A 21460-nucleotide genomic window follows, 5' to 3' on the forward strand; every position below is an offset into this window, starting at 1 on the left:
CCCCCTCCAGCGTCCCTCCCCGGCTCCCTCTTCCCCGTCCCCCTCCCCGCCTCCCGGCCCGCCCCTCGCCCCCCCGCCCGGGCCAGGGAGATGGCGCTCAGCCCCCCCGAGCGCCGCGGCGGCGAGCGGGAGGCGGCGGGCGGCCGGGGCCGGCGGCGGCGGGGCGGGCAGGCGGCCGAGCCGGCGGGGCTGCCGCTCCACTCGCCCTGGACCTTCTGGCTGGACAAGTAAGTGGGGCCGGGGCGGGGGGCGGGCAGCAGCACCGCGGGACGCAGCGACCCGGGCGGGGCGCGGCGGGGAGCTTAAAGGGGCGGGGGGGAACCCCAAAAATCCGTCTGTGGGAGGCAGCTCTGCTCGTTACCGGTTTTGCTCGTCGAAGAGATTGGACAACGGGAAATTCAGCTCGTGCTGCGTGTGTGAGGCCTCGGCGGGCGCAGCCGGCGGGTGTCCCGCCCGGCGCGGGGGGGCAGCGGTTCCTGGGAGTTACTGCGTGCAGTCGGCTTCGGAAGCGCTTTCGGTTTTGTAGTTCAACGGCCGCGCGTTGGTTCAGGCGACGTCGGAGGTGTTTTAAACTCTAAATTTAGACATGACGCTTGCAAGCCCCAGGAATAGAAGGCTGAAGGTTACGCTTTGCTCCCCCCAAAAGGGACCGAGCCCCACCGACCCGGCCGTGACATGTCGAATTTTACAACTCTGATAGTCAGGGTTGGCTCCTGTGGCTGCTCAGTTCTTAAAATCTGAAGTGATCGGTTTTGAAGGATTAGCTGAAATTTATTAATTAACTGCAGTGTTCACCTAGTCATAATACATTTCAGGTGCTTGAAGTTTTAGTCTCTAAGGGTCATGGAAAGCTGCTGCAAAAGGAGCTCACCCCCAGGATGCGTACAGCTAGGCATAGGGGAAAAGTACCAAAGTCAAAACGGAGATAGAAAGTTTAAAACCAGAATTTGGTATTGTTTTTTCTAGTGTGTATTTTCTGGCATCTTGTTTTTAATCTTCTACCTCTCCCTTTTCTCAATTTTCTGTTGTATTTCTCCTGTCCTCCCACTCCAGAAGAAAAGTTCTCTCCTTCATAAGCCTTTCTGCCACTGAACTGCCTCATACTATTGGTAAAATTCTCCTCTTTTTTTTTTTTTGTAACTTTTCAACTCATGACAGAGAAATAGCAAGAAACTGTTGAAAGCACACAAATATTCTCAGGTCCTGCAACTCAAATCTTATACATAACCCCACAATTATTTCTGGTTAATCCTTTTGAACTCATGGCGTAGTTATGGTTAGGTTCAGGATCCGAGTTGTTTGTTTTCTGTTTGTTTGTTTTTAAAAAGCACCATTTGGGCTGCTGTTTAAGCAAGCTACCATCCAGATCTGTTTGTTTACACAAGCCATGTGGAGATAAGCGTGTCTATCTTTTATAATCGACGTAGGAAGTTAAAATCCATTTCAAGTTCCTGAGTTGCATCATGATTTTTTTTTTCCTAAATCTTGGTTCCACTGTAATTTAAACTCTTAAAATTCAGTTATTCTACGGATTTTTTTTTCTTCTTTCTGATCGCATAGAAGTGCATTTAATTAGGTAGCGTTGTTGTTCCTTAACTTATAAAACCAAGAGTGTATGTATAAGAAAAAAAAAAGTGGGACCATATATACACAAAACTGTGTGTTTTGTTTACCAGCAACAGTGATAGAATCATGGCCAGGGAACAAGAATGACAGCAAACAAGGCATGCTTCATACATTTAAAAACCATTTAAGGCATTAAAAAGCACACAAGAGATGCAACCATGAACTTAATTTACTGCAGTATGTAGAGGTTCGTGTCTCTCTACAGAGTCCCACAGAAGTGACTGTGACATTTATTGGTACCCCCACGCAGATTTGATGGAGGGATCATTGCTTAGGCTTGTATAGGATGGACTTTCCAGAGAAGATGACTGTGGGCACTTGTTTAACTTACTTTAGTAACACGTAGTGTGGAGCAGTGATGTTTCCTCATCAGATGGTATTGATTTTTGACTGCTACTACATTTTAACTTGTACTTGGACTGAAAAGCAGGAAGAAGTGATGCTTAAGGATAAATAGATGTTGAGATGGGTATGTAGTTATTTTTTTCTATTAAATTACTGTGAGAGAGATCCATGACATACATTCTAACATCTCCAAAATGTATCTTTTCATTAAGTCACACTTAAAATAAATATCCATCAGCTAAGCAGTACTTCCTGTAGGAGCTAGTGATATGCTACCAAGGGATAGGGGGTTCATGACCTTGCTTTTATCATACTCGATACATCTCCTGCTTTAGAAGTAAATGGCTTTGTTTTATCTACATCAGGACTTGCTTCTGTGAATGCCTTGGCATTGGACGCTGGGATCCTGTGACCAGCTTCTGGTCCATTGCCATTATCTCACACGTGTCATGGGGCATCAGTATTTCCCATAAGTGCTAAGCCTTTCTTGGTATGTGTGTTTGAAATAGTAACCATCTGATATCGCTCTCTTGTATCTTACCCCGTATGTGCTTTAGGAAAGTGAGCATGATGAAAGCATTTGGGAGAATATTATTCACCAGTTTGACAAATAAGATCCTGTCTATGATCTTCAAATGCTTGCAGGTCAGCAGTTTCAGAGAAGCAGTCAGGTGTTTTTTCTCTTAAGAGAATCGAGATTTCCTTTTTAACTGTTAAGATGTTTTAAGGTCACGTGCTAAAAGTTTTGAAACCAGGGGTTTAGATCTGCTGTTTTATTTGTCCATTCTGCAGGTTTCCAAGTTCATACCTACATGTCTCATTCGTAGTACTTTTGCACGCAGTGACGTTGCGGCGCATGGGGAATTTCAGCAAGTCTTGCAGATGCCTTTGGTGCCACCTTGGGAAGCTGATCCATGCTGGTGGCTCTTCACACTCGTGCTTATCTCAGTGAGGCTCTGGATTGGTGCAGGGTCCTGCTTATAATGGCCTCTGGCTTTGAAATGAAAGGGTGCCTTTCTAGTTTTTGCTACACTGTGTAGTCTTTCTTTTTTTTTTACATCAAAGTGCTAATACGCATCACTGAATATAACATTAAAAACAAAGATTACAAATCTGGTCACTATGTTCATGTTGTGTAATGCAGTCAACACGGGGATTGCACAGAAGGAGAAGTCAAGTGAAGTGACCATCAAAGGCTGGGATGTCCTGGGTAACAAGCCGTGTTAGGCACTTAAAACCATCCCTTAATGGGATTTGGGGTTGTGGGTCGAGGTGCGAGCTTTGTGTAAATACAAAGCTGTGAAGATGATTATGCTTTTTGATGTACATGTGGACAAGATGCAAATATCCTACTTGGTAAACCTTGCAAATCATGACTGTCATATAGCATGGGTATTGTATGCCATCTTATGTTTAATGCTACACCAAGTAAGCATTTCCCTACTAAAAGAACAGAGAGGACATACTAGTACTAGTAGTTGTCTGATTTTTCAGCCTCACGACGAGAAGCCTGAGGTTTTCTCAGCGGTAACAGTTTTGGTCCAATGTATGCGCGCACACGCAATAATGAAGATGTTGCACATCCTTGCAAAAAGACCTCTTTTGAAGATCTAACTGCACCTGAGCTGCCAGCATTGCTGACAGACTGCTTTCAGTCAACAGCAAGGAAAATACCAGTACCCTTCTATACAAATCAGTATAGATTTGTAGATATCAGAAATTGAGCACAGATCACACAAAAGCTTAGTACAGAAGTCTCATTTCTAGATAAACCTCGCCAAAGATGCCCTCGCTTCCATGGAAGTCTGAGTGTGCAGCAGTGCAGATCGCATTGCAGGATCATGGCCTGCCTGCCTTGTCGTCTTGCCTGACTTCTAAGTGCTTATTGGATAATTTTGTTTCCATTGCAAGAATAGTTTCTCTTCTGTATCTGAGAGGAAGAATACGCTTGTAAACATTATCAAATGTAATGCAATGTTATTAGTCTACTCCAGGAAAGTGAAAATATTCTTACATAATCGTATTGTCCTTATGTGCTGATTTTTTCTCTCTGCGTGTTATAATGATGAGTTCTATATAAATAAAGTTTAGTAGAGAAATTCTGATAACTGAACCATTTTCATAATAATTGTGAATCTTCATAACTGAACATACCAGATATTTGAAACTAAACTTAATTTCCTTTCTTTCCAATAGCAAAATCTTATTTATCTAGGATCATCTAGTTCATCTATTAAAGCTTATGAGTAGGTGGCTTACAATGAAAAATGATAGTTAATATTGTAAGAACGTTCAACTCGGTAAATGCATTTTGACAGGCTTTGATGGCTGGAAATCAGTCTTTGTATTCAGAATGGATTACCAGATTTATTTCGTTGCCACAGCATGTTTTTGAGTTTATCCTTTGTAAGTAAATATTTTGCTTGCTTATACCAAAAGCAATTGCGGCTAAGTACTTGCAGGAGTATTTTCAAAAGTGCTCAGCAGCTTTTAAAGCTCCCGCTAAAGCGGCGATTAGATTCCCACTGGAAAACAAAGGCCAGTGTGAGCACATATGAAAAAACTTCTATCCTTAATTCTTTGCAGGGAAACAGAAAAGCTATAGTTCAGCATCAGACATTAACATAAGCACAACCACCTGGAGGTTTAGTCATGGATAAAACAATGGAATTTATCTTTGTATCCTTTGTTCTTTATTTGTGCTGGAATAATGAAGGAGTAGTGAAGCAAGCTGGCACTAGGGTTCAGTTTGCGTGGGTTATTCCTGCTTCCATGTTCCACTTTTAACTGATGCCCCTGCAGTTTACTGTGAGATGTGGTATGGTGGGTTGGCCTGATTAGGCAACTCGTCTATTCCTGGTACTGCACTCAGATTTCTCCCGTAAACATTCTGAAGGTGCAGAAAAGTGGCATCACAGGGCACAATACAGGCAGACCAGGAGAACTGGTGAATATTTCATGTGCAGACGCTCCATGGCGAACCCAGAAGTGCCTTTGTAGGTGGTGTGGTGACAGACCAACTATGTCTGTCCCCAGAAGAGCTGTCGGAGCCTGGCTGGTGCTGTGACCCAGCTGGGAGGACCTCTCCCCTCCTGTTAGTATGCTCGTAGGGATTTGCAGGGCCTGTTGAGTTACTTGGAAATGAATTGTTCACCATGGCAATAATTGGCAGTTCAGTATGGCATATCGGATTAATTTTATTGTTGATGACAGTAAAATTATCCAAAAGGGAGGAATCCTGTAATGGCTTCATTTTAAGGGTCAGTATTTGCAGGGTTCCTGTTTTGTAGTAGCATGTGCATTGAGGTTTTTCAGCAAAGTACACATCCATCTTACTACTCTTAGCTTCTAGTGTAGTGTTTGTTGGAAGAGTTACAGAAATAGGAGTTTCTACAGGTTTCTTCACTTGGAAGTCATCTGCCATTTCTGCTTATTTAATCTAAACTTACTCTGTGTACTCAGTTAGAAAACAAAAACCACAATTTCATGGGTTTTAAGGCACAAAACTGCCTCAGTTGTCTTCTGTGCTGATCTGAGTTTATGGATGGCTATCGCAGAATCACTGTGGTTCAGATTTGTCAGCAATCTGTAATTCTGCAGGAAATTCTGGGCTTTTTCCTTCTGTCTGTCTGTGACTAAAATACCGTCTCTGCCTTATACTCACCCATTAAACCAAATTTGTGCAGGTGTAATTTCTGCAGCAAATGATCCTGAAACTTTTGAATTGATGCATGTCATCATTTTATCATCTGCAGTCCCTTCAGTAGTTTTTTAATAAAAAAGTTTGGGGGTTCATGCTCATACCAATAAATCACTGACGCTTTCTGGAGCTGAAATAACACCATGTAATCTTGTGGGCATGGAGCACTTGCCAGGCAGGTTACTAGAAATAAATGATCCCTCACCTTAACTTTTAAAACAGATAATTTGCCGGTCGGTTGGTGTTTTCTGCCAGCTGGCCACATAGTTCCTGTAGAAAATGTTATTTGCAACTATTGAAATGCACCATTTTGTGACCTCAGAGTGGAATATTCTGTCTGTCTTAGCTGCTTTTTTTAAATGGCATTGAATTTGTTAAATGGCTACCATGATTATCTAGATAACCTTTGAACGCTATGGTTAGAGAATAGATTTTAATCTTTTATTTGAACAGACCTTACTATCACAGCATCTCCATGGCAGTATCAGTGTGAGCGTAGATACTATATGTTGTACAACAAAGTTAACCCCGTATGTATTGGTGACTGCTAAGTTAGCCAACTGGCAGAAGTAGTGCCTAAGAGAAGTAATTTCTTGGACAGTGATGTGAGACACCAACGGGCAAAGTTATCTCAGGTTTTGCTTATTTGTGTTCTATAATACATGAAACGAAGCTTAGTAGAGAGGTGTTACTTCTGGCACCAAGAAGTTAAAAACAAGCGGTAGTTTGTTGCAAATCCACTACTCCCTACTGACAAACATAGTTAAATCACCTGCTAAGTTTTCTCTCTGTTTTAACTTACTACTTTTATTTTTTGGTGCATTCAGAAGCCATTTGACTGACTCTGTTTCTGTTAAATACTGCGAATTTCTCTTTTAGTTCTTCAATGCTGAGTGTAGAGTGTGTGTAAAAACAAACAAACAAAAAACCACACACACACACAAAAAAAGCAACCAAAAAACCCCACACCACCCCAAACCCTTACTATGATAATTCCTTTTGAGCGCATTGATGAAAGTTTTGGTGGTGATTGTTTTCAAGTTATCAGTTTTCCCATGGGAGTTTTCATAGTTCATGAGCCACAGGACTAGAACCTGCACCATAGCGATTTCTTGGGGTGTTTTTTTTTTGTTTGTTTGTTTTCATAACCTCTAGTTAAAGTGATTTTTTTGAAATTTGGACATGTAACACTGTTTTCTCATCAGTTCCACTGCTGCGATGTACTCTTATATCCAGTGATTAACAGGCAAATAGTAAAGTAGATGTTAGTTTGTCTGTTCTATACTGAAAAAGTTGAGAGGGATTTCTCTGCTGGTTTTGTATGTATTTTTAAAGTAACTTATTTTGATAGGAGCCTTCAAAAAACCTTGGAGCTGCTATTAAAGTTTTGAAGATGTGATGCTGTTTCAGTAGTTTTGCGTATTAAATTTCTTCCTTTACACGAATATCTAGTTTTTGCCCCAGAGCCTGAATTATATCTGTAACAACTGAGAGTTAGTTTAGTGTTTTCCTGGACATATTTCATGCTGATCAGATGGATCAGGGCAAACAGACACATTGATGAGAGGGTTACCGAGATCTGGTTTGCCCTTATCCTTTCTTCAGCAGGTACCTGAGCAAGAACTGTTTTTTCTTCTGTTTTCTTAAATCTGCTCTGTTGCTTCTGCTTCCAGATTTAGTCATTGTACACATTTTTATTTCCTCTTCTGAGATGCAATGGGAGGTTGCTTTGTCTTTGATCTTCATTTTTCTTTAGAAATCCTACTTCAGCTTCTGAAAGGGGGGAAAAAAATGTTTCCAATTCTAACAAACTGAATGCACCTTAGCAATTTTGGCCTCATTCTCCCCAAATTGTGCCTGTGGGGCCGTGTGCTGGGGATTGTAAGATGGGCGCTATGACGTGCTGTCAGCACAGTGACAGGAGCCAGTGATGTCTGAGGATATGGATGCACCGTCCCATATCGCATGGACTGAAAAGATGAAGGTTATAAAGACAGTCATAGAATCATTTAGGTTGGAAAAGACCTTTAAGTTGATGGGGTGCAGTCGGTGCTGTGTGTGCCTAAAGGGACCAGCTCTGGGTGGGAATTGGGAATAGTCAGTATGAGGGTGAGCTAGAGAAGCTGACCTGTGCCTGGTGTACATCAGTGTAACCCTGCGGTCTGGCAATGAAACCAACCCAAGGACCTCTTGGCTTTATGGGAAGTGCCGGCAGTAGGCATGGCTTGAGGAAAGAAATGCTGGTGGTGGAGGAGCTGCCTGAAGTCTTGGAGGTTTCCTGCATGTGCAGGGTTGCATAGAATCAGAATAGTTTGGGGTGGAAGGGACCTTTAAAGATCATCTAGTCCAAGCCCCTGCCGTGGGCAGGGACATCTTCAATCAGATCAGGTCGCTCAGAGCCCCGTCCAACCTGACCTTGGATGTTTCCAGGGATGGGGCATCTACCACCTCTCTGGGCAACCTGTGCCAGTGTTTCACCACTTCATCATAAAAAACTTCTTCTTTATATCTGGTCTAAACCTACCCTCTTTTAGTTTAAAACCATTCCCCCTTGTCCTGTCACAACAGGCCCCGCTAAAAAGCGTGTCCCCATCTTTCTTCTAAGCCCCCTTCAGGTACTGAAAGGCCGCAATAAGGTCTCCCCGAAGCCTTCTCTTCTCCAGGCTGAACAACCCCAACTCCCTCAGCCTTTCCTCACAGGAGGGGCGTTCCCCCCCCCCCCCCCCCCCCCCCGATCACTTTCGTGGCCTCCTCTGGACCCGCTCCAACAGGTCCATGTCTGTCTGGTGCTGAGGACCCCAGAGCTGGACGCGGTGCTCGCCGCACCAGAAGAGAGCTGTCCTCGGGGACTTGGTCATCTCCTCGGCCCATATCCGCGTGTCCCGTCCCCTGGGGGGTACGGAGGGGCCTGCGGCAGGTGTGACCGGCTCCCGTCCGCGCCGTGCTGCAGCGGGGCTGAGGGAAGGCCCCGCCGCCACCTCGTGGCCTGTGCCGCTGCTGCTCGGGAAGTGGTCGTAATGCGCTGTGTAAACTCCGTGGGCGACTTTTCTTTTTAAGAGGATGAAATACCGAGAGTATCTTAAAACGCTCGGAGCGGGTTCTGGGTTATATTAAATGCAATTAAAAAGACATCCAGGGTAGGAGCTTGCGGTCCCTTGCTGATAGCCCTTCACAGCGGAAGGGTGTGGGGTGGCCGTTAGGAGGAACACTGCTATTCTGGGTTTAAAATGCCCAATTCACCCATTTAATCTAAATATTTTAGAAAATATCTTAATTTATTCAAAACTATAAAAGCACTTGAATTCCTGTCTTTAAATGATTCATGATAATTGGAGTTTATTATGCGACTTTGACATGTGAATAATTCAGCTGCATGCTCATATGATTCACTTTCCCCATCCATCTCCCTTTTACCCCCTTGATAAAATAAATATTTTTATTAATCTCTACCTTGTTTTCAAGGTCACTTCCTGGTACGACAGCAGCTGAATGTGCATCAAACCTGAAGAAGATTTATACAGTACAAACAGTACAGGTAAGGTGTATAGCTTTGCTATAGGAATTGCCAGATGTTATTAATGTAACTTTGCACCTTAAGTTTCACTTTTCCTCATACGGATGAGTCACATTTGTGGCTTTGCTTACCTGTGGTATGAAATGTGAGTGTTACCAGTTGTGTGTGGTATTACTTTGTCATTGTTTGAATTTCATTTGGCTTTCCAGACCAGGAAAGGAGGAAGCATATTGGATTGATCGGGCAAGCCCCCTCTTAAACTTTCCTGAATTTCGACTTGTGCCTCCGTTGGATTGTTATACTTGATGTATTTTAAATATTTTTCCTGCCTTTTCTCCATTTTTTTAATACAGAAAATCATTACACAAAGACTAGAAGTTCCAGCTTGTGGATTTTTTTTTCTTCTTTCTCTCCTTGAGCATGAATTTTAAAAAAAAAATCTAGCAAACTGACTTGAATTCAAGTACTTTTAAATCATGCAATACTTGCAGCAATGAGAAATTCTGCATGTCTCTGTATTGTTTGCCAGTGCCGAGCAGTGGGCATCTCTTACAAGTAAAATTGCATCTTTGTTTTGATACCACAGTTAGCATGAAGTGTAGTGAATTTGTCTCACCTTAATACTAAGCTAACTCTAGTTCACTAAATCTCTGAAATTCTAAGGTAATGCCAAAACCTTCTCTTTGAAGGAGCCCAGCCGTAGTGATGTACGGAAGTTTTAAATAAGGCTTTCTCTTTAACGCCTGCACAACTTGTTACATTGCATGAGATGTTTATTCCTAGCTAATTGGCATAAGAAAATAAATTGGCTTTGGAGTTCTCTGGAGACGAGGTTATCAGTGGAAGTACTTTGGCATAAAGGATGGAAGTGTCCCGCAGACCCCTGGGAGAGGTTCCCTCTCACCTCTCTGTGTCAGCAGAATGTCCCCATCGGTCACACAAGGAAGTGACACTCTGAAGTTAAAGTTGACAACAGAAGTGGGTTTCTTTAAAAACTGGCTGCAATGGTTTCTGTTGAAAAAAGGACGGCTTAAGACCACGGACCGGTGTACGCAGTATCCGGTGTTACCCGTTTTCCCACTCTGAATCTAGCCTTGATTATTTTTATTGGCTAAAAAACTTGAGGTTTTCTTCTCGTCGGGTTGGGGTTTAAAATACAAAAAAACCTCCTTCAGGTCCTCTGGGAAGACTCATGATCTGGACGAGGTTATGAGAAGCTAGCAGTGTGGCCCATAACGTGTCTTACTGTGCTATCATACACATAATATGATCTTCCTTGGGGAAGCAAACCAAAATCTTCATGAACTTCATCACTGTCCTTCATGGGCAGTAGCTAGTCAATGAGGAATGCCAGTCAGCACCGCCTGAAGGACGCTTGAAAACCAAACTAAGTCCCTGGTTCAGGACACAAGAGCGCTCAAATATTTCCACAGCCGTCTGCTGGCGTAGCTCTGCTCCTTCTACTTCTGTCAGTAGCTTTAGGGTTTGGGCACACAACCAGGTAAGAGTAAGATAAAAGCTGAAATGGGTGTTTCATACCAATTTTTTATATTTTTAATAGTCTTCCATCTCTTCTTGTGACTGGGTAGTGATAATGGCTGATAGGTAGAATTGCCAAGGGCTACAAAATTTTATCGCATAATGTTGCAATCTTTGTTTCTAAAGTTGTGCTAATGATTAAGTATTAGATAATACTTAATGGATTGTACTAATGCTTCATATTGCATCACTGCACGTTAATGCAACAGAAGTCTTTGAAAATCCTTTCTTATTGCCAACTGTTGGATAAAGAAGAAAGGGGATTGGGATCTTTTCAATGATCCCCCCCTGTTGCTCATCACTGCTTTTGGGTGCCTTTTATCCACCCCAAACAAGCATGACAGCTTCTGCTTTTACCAACAGAAGCACTGGGAAGTAATCTGATGGTTCATGGTAACTTGGATCTTTTAATTTCGCCCCCATTCCTGTATTAATATGTGCATCTCGGGTTCTTTGCGTCTGGTTGAAACTTTTCACTGTGATCTGGACAAGCAGTTGGATTGCTAGTTAGGCATTTAGTTCAACAGAATTATTGTTTGTGGTGTTTTTGTAACTTAAGATAATAATAAAGTTTTAGGCTAGTCTTAAGTGAAAGAAGGTGGATATTTGATCTAAGTACATATTTTTAATATGCTAAGAAAGTTTTATGTATTTTGTTCTGATTCACTTAGTGTAACTCTGATTTTGATGATTTTTCTTCTCTCTATTTCTAAGGACTTTGATTCTAAAGTAATCCACAGTTCAGCTGCTTCCCTTCTTTCTACCTCCACTTTATGCAGATTTGGCATCTAAAAAAAAAAAAAGTAGATGTGAAAATGCAACAAGTTCTCTTCAGAGCATTTTATTATAACATAGAAGATGCCAGTTCTCTAGGAGCAGGATATGTAGTTGTTTTAGAGAAAATATATGAAACTTACTCTTTTGTGTTAATGCAACTAGTATTTTTTCTTTTTAAGGATTTCTGGAGTGTCTACAACAACATTCCTCCTGTGACAAATTTGCCTCTGAGATGTAGTTATCACTTAATGCGGGGAGAAAGACGGCCGCTTTGGTACGTATGTTATCATTAGACATTTCTGGGAATGGGCAGTGAAAAAACCTGAAGTGGTGAAAGGAGGCAAGCGTGGGATGGGAGTGACTCGTTTCTGGTGCCTGCCAACGCCTGAACTTAAAAGACCTACGGAAGAAATATCCTAAGGATCTTGTTAAGCTTAAAAGTGACTTGTACTAAGGAGTCTTTATTAAAAACACAGATTATAATTTAATTGTCCACCTCTGAACATAAATGTAAGAAAGAAATTAAATTATGAAATAGGAATTAAGAAATTAAAATACGCTTCTGAATTTCAATTCAAGAATACACAGAATATGTTACTTCTATTTGAATTATTTTTAGCTTGCAAATTTTTTTCTTTCCACTGAAGCTAGTGTAATAATGATGCAAACAACTGATGGGCCTTAACTGTTCTTCACCTGTGCAAAAGCACATATTCCTTGGATTAAAACTAATTTAAGGCATTATGAAGTGATTCATTGCAGCAAATTCCTACTTGGTTGTAGGATAGTAATGGAATAAAGTATAAATTACTGAGGTTTCCCTTTCAGAAATTGAGTTTTGCATATCTTCTTCTTGGTGCAATTCTGTCACATCTTAATTAGATAGCCTAAGCACTTTCTGAAGAGTTTGGGGTTTTTTGGCATCATTTGCATAGATTGTGATTGGGTTAGGGTTCTTTAACTTGATTGTAGTATGTCTGACTGGGTGGTGGCTTACTACAGGGGGTTTCTGTCCTAATCTACTGAAGTAGTAAATAATTTTCTCAAGTGAAATGCATCTGAAGGTCTACATTATTGTTCTAAAAATACTGTGACTGGTCAGGATAGGTAAACTGCATTTGAAAGAAATACTGGTGTTTGTGTAAATCAACTGGGCGGTTGTGTGTAGGTCTTGGTATGTTTATAAGGATGAGTGAGAGTATTTTGGGGTTTGTTTTTTCTATTTTTAGGTTTGATTTGGTAAGTGACTATTTAAGGTGTGAAATACAAAGATCTTTTCTGAAAATACTACATCAGGTTTAAGACTGTTAAAGTAGATGCTGTATTTTAGGAAAGGGATTGCAAGAGGTTGATCTCATCAGTAACCCGCTAACTTTTCAGTAATTACTGCCAAGAAGTTTTTTCTCAGATTACAGTTACAGTATACTGGCTAATTGCAGCATTGATTTTTAGGAAGAAAAACAAATTCTGAAGTAAGAATTGAGGACTGGAGGTTTTTGAAGATGTCTTTCCAAAGTTTTCCCCGTCCTTTCCCCAGTGTTTGTTGGATTGGTGGGAGACCATTGACCCTTGGGAATCTCTATAGGTCTCATACTGGGCTTAGATATTCCAAAGATGAGTTTTAGGTTATTCCTTAAACTTTGCTATTACAGAGTTTTAACAGGAAACTAGAACCCTAATTTAAAATCTTATAAAAATTATTGTGACAGAATAAACTTGAAGCTTACAGCTTTGTACTTTGTCATTGTGAGGCAGTTTAATGGTTACGTCTGCCCTGACCCTGGGCAGCTTCAGTCTTTCTTTTAATAAGGGCAATTAATTTCTAGCTGTCACCAAACTGAAATGAGATGCTCTCATGTTCTTTTGTTAAACTGGATAAACTTGAGAGTAATAAGCTGCTTCTGTGAAAATATGCCAAGAGTTTTTCCAAAATAAAAGGTTACCATAGTAAAATATAAAATTGCTTTATGGCTTGTTCCCATATAGTATGCAGCCACTTCAAAGATGGGCTATAGTCAGGGAAAATGTAAGTATTTTCCAACACACAAAACTTAGGAAAGGGATTAGGTGTTGAGAGATACACTTCATATGAACAATGAAAGAATTATCTCTGATGTCAGAAGTCATAGCTTGAGTCATGCTACCTGGAGTTAGTAGTTGTCTTTCAAATGGGACTTTTCTGGGAAAATTAAACCCCAAATGTAGGTTTATCTAGATGTGGATTTGAATGTTTATTTTACTGATTTCCCATAACCAGGGAAGAAGAAAGCAATGCCAAAGGAGGTATATGGAAAATGAAGGTCCCTAAAGAAAGTACGGTATGTTATATTGACTATTGACTTTTTACTTAGACATTGTTCAGTAAGGGGGTTTCTTTAAACTCCATCTAATAAAGCTGTTGTAAAGCTTTTTAGTTCTGACATCACCCAACACAACCACCAAACACTATTTTAGCATCTATAACCTGTTATTTTAAGGCAATGAGCAAAAGTTTCTTTTCAGGTAATTCCATCTCTCTTGCTTTTGATAACACTTATGGATGTATTATCAAGCAAATGAAGGCTGCAGTGTTACACTCCATTTCCAGTTGCATACAAAGTATTTTATAGTCACCTTTGTTCTCAAGACTGCTTGCTTACAGGCATGCAAAGAAAAATACAAAAATCTTTCCCTGATAATATTATATGCTAAATTGTAGCCAGAACCTCAGTAATGCTCTTCAAAAATCTACACACACAGTCCAGCACAACTTTCAGAGTTTCACTGAAATGCTTGTAAACTTTCTGTCAAACTCCGTGGGACTATTTCTGCTTGGCACTGCTTGTTTGCACCTACACGTGGCTGTCAGTAGTGCTGTGACTTTCTGTAGCCAAATGCAGACCAAGGCGTTGTTTTCACCAATAGCTAATCTCATCTCATGGCTTGCTCCCACTGGAAAGGGGAAGATCTTGCTCGTTCTCTCCTGATCCCTCTTGCACTGGCTCTGGTTCTCATCAGACTGTTTTGTGAGCCAGCTTAATGCACTCTCATGTCAGAAAAAATCTCCTATTTATTTTATTTTTAATTTGAGTGTATGACCAGGAGACTTTTTTGATGGGTATAGGGGTTAAAGGAGAAAAGAAGAGTGGGACCATACCCTTTGGCAACAGTGAGTTCTCAGATCACCCTGTATGCATCTTCTGAAACTGTAGTGCTGCAATTTTTTTGCTCTTCTTTTTATTTTTTTTAAAATTTAAAAATGTGAAAGATAAAATCCATTCAGGCATGCCTTTGTTCTAGCCCTGCTGAAACAACTGGATTTCTCTTTGTGCCCCTATCAAATGCACGTGAGTAACTTTTCCTGAGAACTGTCACAGCGAGGAGATTTGACCTCTTCACACATGGTATTTATGTGTGTAAGTGTGTTCTGGATCAGGCCTTAAACACAAGAAGTGGAGTGTCAGAAAAATGTAACAGCCTCGCAGAAGGCATTAAATGTTGAAAGATGGTACTTGAAATTTCAGCCAAAAGTTAATTGATTTTTGCCTGTGGGCTTTTTTCCCCATATGTGAATTGCAGCTTTCCTCCCCTGCAGTCCCAAGGGATCACAAAAGACTGAAATTTTCTTTTTCCTCTTATAATCCAAGGTGTGAAGATTGTCAGAAGTGACAAGTGGTTTGGGGAGCCTGCATTACTGGGTGGTGAATTTAGGGACCTCAGAGGCCCTGTTTTTCAGAGGCTGAATGACAGGCCCTTTTTGAAATGAAGGTACTTTTTGATCTCTCAAACTATTACCACACGTTCCAGGTCACTTCAAAAGGTTTAATTGAAGGTGAACTTCAGTCACTTTTAGTGCCTCTGTAAATAGCATAAATAATACCTCAATGCCTGTTTCTCATTTTTTGGCTTCATTCTTTGTCACATGTGCACACAGCATCTCCTTGGCTAAGATGAACCATCTTGTACAGACCTAACTCAAAAAGATGGTATGCTATAGCAGCTCTTGGTGAGGGTGTGGAGGGAGGAAAATGTAGGGTTTTTTTAAGGACACCAGTCTTTCAAGTGGTATGAAAAACTGACTGACAAAATACTGACCCTTAAATGTTGTTGCATGTATACAGTGACACTTCTGTATGCCAATTTTTAATATGAAAACGAATACTTTTTAGATCCTCGTAAGCCTGATCCTGCAACTCCTTAGTACTGGATGAAGTGCTTCCTAACCCTTGAGACCATTAGGACAACTCACAGTAGTGAGCGCTGCGCCTGGTAATGAGAGTGTGCGTGGTCAGTCCCATCATCCACGTGAGCTGTTCCCCTGGCAGGCAAAAGGCACCGTGTCAGAGGCTGTCACGCTGATGTCATCAACGTGCTTTGGGAGCCATGGCATCAGAGGTCCTTCCCATAGCACAGCTTTATATGATGCGTTGGATTAGATGATAATGAGTCGCAGAAATCCTTTGTATCCTAGGAGATGGCTTAGGAGTACTCAGAAACGCCATTAAAGCAGTTTACTCGTTTGTCGTCTTTGTGACTGCTGCTTTTTGTTTTAACCTGGTGCATTTGATGTGTTGGATTTTTTAATAGTACTAAAACTCAAGCTAACTTCATATAGCGGAAAAGACATTCCTTAAAAGCAGTATATGATAAAGTCATTATGGTGATATAGACAAATATACATGTTGATGTGTTCTTTTAAAAAATGAATAAATAAAAGACACTGTCCATGTAAACTCACACCTTGGAGTGTTATATTGGTCCAGACGCATTTGAAGTTTTGTATGGGCTTTGGCTTAGGTGACAACAAGTGTCAAAAGCAAATAACGCTGTAATTAGTCTGAACAGTCAAAGAAAAGTAGCAGATAGCTTTTCCCTCTCTTTTAATTCTCTAGTGAGCATTTGAATTTGTTGAAAGATAGACTTATTTCATAGTCAAGGCAAATCAGAGATGATGTTTAATTATAAATCAATTTAATTTACTGATAGGGTTTTCAGGTACTGTTCTTAAAGTGGTAGTAACTCTTTTCTGTAGAAACAAATGATCACAAGCAGAGGCTTGCGGTCTTTTATTACGGGAAGTTCTTGGGAGAAATCTACTTTTCATGCTTTACATTAACTAGTGCATTCAGGATGAGTCGTGGACACAGATATAGAGAAGGTAAACTTATTGTTAAATGTTTAAAATATTTATTAGAACAATTCTGTGTAATAGTATGTGTTTTCAGGGTCTAAATTCTTGCTCCAGCTGTATTGAAGAAATTAATTATAAAATGTAAGCACGTACTTACAATAAATACTCTTTTTTGTCTTAGATGACCTCAGAAAGAGAATGCACTCCAAACTGAGCTAGCAAACTTAACTTTAAATTTAAAAAATAATAATGCAAATGTAACTGGTTTTTTTTTTTTGTGTTTTTTTTTTCCCCTCAGGCTGCAGTTTGGAAGGAGCTTCTGTTAGCAACTATTGGAGAGCAGTTTACAGATTGTTGTGCAGCAGGTAACTTTTAAAAATGATTGAGCTAGCATGACAAACACTGAGTTTGAATGCAGAACATGGAAGAATGGGGGACAGGGCTGGAAATCATATTCATACCTGTTGTCATTAAGAGGAGGACAAGGTATTCTGACTGTCTTAGCACAAGACTCAAGCTCAACAGCTTGTGCATCCCTGGGAAGCCAGCAGGTTTTCTAGTTATTGAATGACTATCTGTTAGCCGGCATTTAAATGATTAATATTAATTCTACAATGCCAGAATTCTGGAACCCCAAATGACACCTCCATACTATCACTGTTGGAAGTAACTAAATTGGACAGATGCTCCCATTAGCCCTCATGGTCCCTTCTGGTTCTCCTAACAGGGGTAGGAGTTGTCAGGGGAAGCACTAGTGCAGACCTGAAGCAGAGGGAAGCTGCGTGGTTTGCCTGTGGTGACATTAAAAGCCCATAGCAGGGCCATAACACAAACCTGGCTCTCCTGAATCCCAGGTTAGGACTCTACCTAGAAGCAATATTTTCATTATTGCTTAAAAATACTGCTTAGGTCAAGGTAATCTTTAATGTAATTGAATTTACATAAATATTCTTAAAATACTTTGCTGGTTTACTGGAAAACAGGCATTAATCATCCAGAAGCTCACGTGATTTTGGTCAGAGGTAATAATTTAATGAAGTCACTTTCAGAATAAATACTTCTCTAGGCTTGCAAGGTTGCATGTTTCATTTGGAAATGGACTCTGGGAAGGGACTGTGAATGCTAGCTGGCTTAAGATAAATCATCAAATGCTGCTTCTTAATCATGAAAAGCAAGTACAAGTCTGTGACCATTTAATTCGTTAAGGTTCGGTTACAGAATTGGGTGAAGCGAATGAGGGAGGGCGTGCTGGGAGCTGGTTACTAAGCTAACTTTTCAGTTCGCATGACACTTCTCCGTCATTTCTTTTGACCATATTTAGTTTTCTGCTAAGCATGAATATCTGATTAAACTGGCTGTTGCAGTGACTGTGAATATCCTGTTAGGAGTGTTCCTGCACTCTTCTATCATTCCAGAGAGAAGAATTGTGTTTCTCGGGTTCACAGAGCAGTTCAGCAAAAACCTTTCAAACAGTTTCTCTTACACCTGTCTAATACGGTAGAGCAGGCGTACTGCAGTAGGCTGCTGCTGGTATATTCCCCCTGGTGGCTCTGTTTTTTCTACAAAAGTTTTGTTGAATGACAGTGTAATTCTCTTATTGCTTTCCCAACTTTCAGAATTGGAAGATACAGAATACAAGCCTCAAATCCTTGAGCTGAGAGAGACATTTCTAATAGTTGCTTTTCAAAATCGTTAATTTGCATGATTGAGTTGGTGTCAAGAAGGGAGTGTTCCTGCCCTTTATACTGATAGGGTGCTCTCAGGTCAGTTTAAGCAAATACATGACATTCTGCTGCCTACGGAGGTAGTTTTTTCCCCTTGGCCATGTGTTGCTGACACCACCTTAGCATTAGCAGGCGTTACTGGCCCCTTCCTTAGGATGCATGGTGCAGCTGTGCCGTGGGGGCCACTGCTGGAGGCAGCCAGTGCTCCCAGCTGCAGCATGGCATTAGGCTGAGCTCTCCACGAAGCTGCATCCTGAGAATTTCACACCAAAAAGGGCTTCTTCAGTGAAGCACAGAGTTACCAACACTGGCAGCAGCAGCCTGACTGGGGCTTTATTAATTTTTTTCTTTTTTTTTTTTTTCCCCCCGTTGCTGCCTTGACAAAATGTAAAGGAAAAAGAGAGCAAAGTCTGGAAAAGCTGGTGCCTGATCTCCTCCAGGTACTGTTCCTGGGGTTTCACCCTCACCTCCCCATTTTTGCTTATAGACATTACTGTAGGTAAATTGCCTCTAATAGTTTATATGCTAACCTTACTGAAGGGAGTCTTGTGATTCCCTTCTAATCAAGGATAAGAGTGCTAATAGCAAAGATGAATAATCCTATGGCACTTTATTAAAACCACTATGAGGTAATATTTCCAATAGCTTCTATAAATATGGTGTTTGTTTCTTTCTGGTAACTATTTTGTCTGGTTTGAACATTGGTAATCTCCTCACTAGGAGAGCTCTCTCCTCACTAGAGATTGCTCTTTTTCATTTATTCAGTTTGTTCAGCTTTTGGGCACTGTTTCATAATACGTAAGTATCAAATTAGACATGTCTCACTTTTAAAGTATTCTTTAATGATGCTTCCTCTTCTGTGCAGATGATGAAGTAATAGGGGTTAGCGTCAGCGTTCGTGACCGTGAAGATGTTGTGCAAGTCTGGAACGTGAATGCCTCTTCAGCAAGTGAAGCAAAAGTTTTAGAAAAGATACATAAACTTCTGCCACACACATCTTTTAAAGCAGTGTTTTATAAATGTAAGTATTTTGTACTGTTAATTTCTGCTTTCATTAGAGAAACAAGATGCTGGTAGGCTATTTCCATGGGAATATCCTGCCTGATTCATCATTAACCATTTGGAAATGTAGCATCCTCCCATTGCATTAAAATTATTACTTCAAAAATATACATGGTTTTGTCTCTTCAATGTAATAGTTAGCTACTATTCAAAATAGAAGATATTTTTAGTTTAATTGTAAAATATATTTGGTTTCATATTTGATATGCCTGATTTGTAATGAGTGAGACAAATTTCTTGATAACTGTCAAGACTACATGCTGTTCAATTTAAGTATTCATTTAGAGGAACCATTTACACTAGGATTTTAAGGGATCTCTTATTTTAGGCTCTATATAAATGTATTATCAGAATATTGTATTCCCAAAGATCAGTCGTAGGCATGTTGTGTCTTCCTTGACTGCTCGTACATTGTCTTCTCTTTTCATCTTTTCAACTCCTCAACAAAGTTTACGTATTCTTTCATTCTTTTTTCCTTCTCTTTTCCTTAGCACACAGAGAGCATCATGCTTTTGAAGGCCGACGGGGAAAACATTAAGTGCCAAGCTCATTCGTTGTTATTTGGTATTTTGAGGTGGTCTGGACAAGGAGAAGGATGGTGGAAGCCCCGCAGAAGCACTACGCAGAGCGGCCCTTTTGAGTTTCTAACATTTCAAACTGGGAAAATGAGGAAAACCAGGTGCCTTGACCGTTAAATGCGCAATTCATTACTTCTGGTTTGGTTGGGTTTTTTTAATTTTTCATTGTTTCTTTAAAGAGATATTTTGGCCACTTGTTTTTTCAATGAGATTATATTTATTCCTATTTCATTAAGATAGAAGGCTTTCATTTCTTCTGTACTGTACTTAGTTAAATGCAAACGTGCACAGAGATGTATGCTGCTTTTCCTAGATGTGTTGTACATGGAGGAATACTGGCTTGGTGAAATGTGTTTTCAATTTTCATTTTAAAACATTCCTATCATGTTAAGATTTACTCACTGGTTTTGTCCCAAGAGAGAAAGAAATTGCACTGCATTTATTCTAATATTCAGTGTAATCTGGTCTTGCACTGACAACGGCATACATGCTGTAAAAGTAAAAAGTAAAGTGTTCGCTAAATAAGTGACTAAAGAGAACACATTTATATTGGGACTAGCCCTCTGTGGGATGATGTTAACGAGTGTTTTAATTGTCGTGATTTCAGAAGAGCCCCTGTTCAGACTAGAATGAGAGATCTTTCAATAGGAAACCCTGCAAACTCTATGCCTCTCTTATTTAAGAGGGGGTGGGTTTTTTAATGTTTTTATATAGTATGCTTTCTTATGATATTTTTCTGTACATTCATGATAAAGTGTCATGAATCATTTCTAACGCATTAGACTAACTGGATCCATCCCTCACACTTCTGTGAGTACTGTAAGCCCATGCCTGCGCCCACAAAAGTCAGTATCAGAACTGCTGTTGACTTCAGTGCAAAGGAAGAGATCCTTTCGTGTGTAGTTTCAAGCCATCGTGACTTCCTAAGTGACCTTTTTAAAAAAAAAAAAAAAACAGGAAAGAAATTGATTTTGTGTTGCAGCATGAATATGAATACAAAATGTGTTAATCTTTAATTATCTGTCTATATTAATTATTTGAGGTGTTGGTTTGTTTTAATATACTACCAAAGATTACTGTAGTTCCTTTTACAAGAAGAAGCTGCAAGGTAGAGATGAACGCATGCTCTACTGAGCATTACTTCATTGTTAAGAGGTTTTTGTTTGGCAACTGTTCAAGTTGCACTGATTTCCACATCTTTAGTGTATTAAGAGGCAGCCATTAAAACCAAATAAATGTAAAAATAAGAATCGCACATTTGAGATTTTTTTTACAACTTCAGCTGTATTTATGAATTAAAACTGTGCAGTTAATGAGCATTATTAATTAAACAAATTTTCTAAAATCCAGATGTCTTCTGTAATTGGTTTGAGATTAAATGCTACTGGACCTGCTTTTTTAAACTTGTGTATTTTTCAGTAAAACTTATTCTCTCAGAAGCTAACTATGTTTTGTTCATAGATTAAAAATATTTTTGATGGATTT

The 21460-nt window shown here is 40.2% G+C and overlaps 1 protein-coding gene across 2 annotated transcripts; it reads left to right on the forward strand.

Moving 5' to 3' along the window:
• The first annotated feature begins 90 nt into the window (after positions 1-90).
• On the forward strand, positions 91-21225 carry EIF4E3 (eukaryotic translation initiation factor 4E family member 3). 2 transcript variants are annotated; one of them, XM_075158619.1, is made up of 7 exons: positions 91-227; positions 9134-9206; positions 11681-11775; positions 13759-13819; positions 16910-16976; positions 19201-19356; positions 19889-21225. In XM_075158619.1, exons 1-7 carry the CDS (start codon positions 91-93, stop codon positions 19933-19935), a joined length of 636 nt encoding a protein of 211 aa, XP_075014720.1. In that variant the 3' UTR covers positions 19936-21225. The 2 variants fall into 2 exon arrangements, with proteins under 2 accessions (XP_075014720.1, XP_075014719.1); XM_075158618.1 differs by having other exon boundaries at positions 19972-21225.
• The last annotated feature ends 235 nt before the right edge of the window (positions 21226-21460 follow it).

The sequence above is a fragment of the Calonectris borealis genome, chromosome 10 (genome assembly GCF_964195595.1).
Source record: "Calonectris borealis chromosome 10, bCalBor7.hap1.2, whole genome shotgun sequence".
In the NCBI taxonomy this organism is placed as follows: domain Eukaryota; kingdom Metazoa; phylum Chordata; class Aves; order Procellariiformes; family Procellariidae; genus Calonectris; species Calonectris borealis.

Excerpts from the sequence above, each read along its gene's own strand:
- EIF4E3 (XM_075158618.1), top strand. The coding sequence starts at position 91 with ATGGCGCTCAGCCCCCCCGAGCGCCGCGGCGGCGAGCGGGAGGCGGCG. Across the intron at positions 9,207-11,680 it reads ATACAGTACAAACAGTACAG|GATTTCTGGAGTGTCTACAA; the intron begins GTAAGGTGTATA and ends TTTCTTTTTAAG. Across the intron at positions 19,357-19,971 it reads TAAAGCAGTGTTTTATAAAT|GTGGTCTGGACAAGGAGAAG; the intron begins GTAAGTATTTTG and ends TGGTATTTTGAG.